The sequence below is a fragment of the Verticillium alfalfae genome, genomic scaffold (genome assembly GCF_000150825.1).
Source record: "Verticillium alfalfae VaMs.102 supercont1.1 genomic scaffold, whole genome shotgun sequence".
In the NCBI taxonomy this organism is placed as follows: domain Eukaryota; kingdom Fungi; phylum Ascomycota; class Sordariomycetes; order Glomerellales; family Plectosphaerellaceae; genus Verticillium; species Verticillium alfalfae.
Genome location: NW_003315038.1, coordinates 443,353 through 444,243, shown reverse-complemented (window position 1 = coordinate 444,243; position 891 = coordinate 443,353). Strand labels below are relative to the sequence as shown.

Genomic DNA, 891 nt, shown 5'->3' with positions numbered 1-891 from the left:
GGAGGTAGTCGTACCAATCTTGGTGGTGTAGTTGGTGGCACCAAAGATGAGCTCCGGGGCGCGGTAGTAGCGAGAGCAGATGTATGACACGTTGGGCTCGTTCTCCACCAGAATCTTTGCGCTGCCAAAGTCGCACAGCTTCAGGATACCAGAAGTAGGATCCAGCAGCAGGTTTTGGGGCTTAATGTCGCGGTGGCAGATGCCTTGAGAGTGGATGTAGGCCAGGGCGCGGAAGAGCTGGTAAATATAGAGCTTGACCTCGAGGTTGGGCATGGTTGTCTTCATCTTGTTGAAGAAACGAGAAGCACGGTAGACCGTTTCAGGCACGAATTCTTGAACGAGGTTCAGATACACCTCGTCTTTCTAAACCCGTACGTCAGTCAACGCCCTGGACGTGAAGGTGGTCAAGTGGGCTGTTCTTACGCGCTCGCCGTTCGAGTAGTAAAAAGCCTTTGAGCTGCACGATGTTGGGATGACGAACTATGCGCATGATTTGCAGCTCTCGGGTCTACGGTTACCAGTGTTAGCGTATCGACCGCTAAGACTTTGGGCTGCAACTGTTCACGGACCTTGAATCTCTTGTCTTGAAGAACGCGCTTGATGGCAGCGTCCTCCCCGGATGGGGAGAGCTTCGTCTGGAAGACAACGCCGAAGGAACCGTTGCCAACAATCTTGCACTGGGTATACTGCAAATCCCTGGTCTCGCCAGTGACACCGTCTTGCACCTTTTCGCGAATGACCTCTGCGGCGCGCTGTTAATCCACGGTATTCGACGTAGTAGACATTTGAAATCTTACCCCCCATCCTGAGGTTGTGCAGGGCGTTTGGGCGATTCGAAGACATGTTGCAGAGAGGCCACCAAACTACGCGGTGGTGATGCTATCGTTGGTG

The 891-nt window shown here is 53.3% G+C and overlaps 1 protein-coding gene across 1 annotated transcript in view; it reads right to left on the bottom strand.

Moving 5' to 3' along the window:
- Positions 1-843, bottom strand: part of VDBG_00143 (protein kinase gsk3) — a gene marked incomplete at both ends in the record, with an annotated part of 1,720 nt that extends 877 nt beyond the window's left edge. Inside the window, 3 exons of the mRNA XM_003008416.1 lie at positions 15-363; positions 570-742; positions 798-843. Of these exons, the coding sequence (XP_003008462.1) occupies positions 15-363; positions 570-742; positions 798-843 (568 nt within the window). The remainder of the gene's footprint in view (positions 1-14; positions 364-569; positions 743-797) is intronic.
- Positions 844-891: the final 48 nt, after the last annotated feature.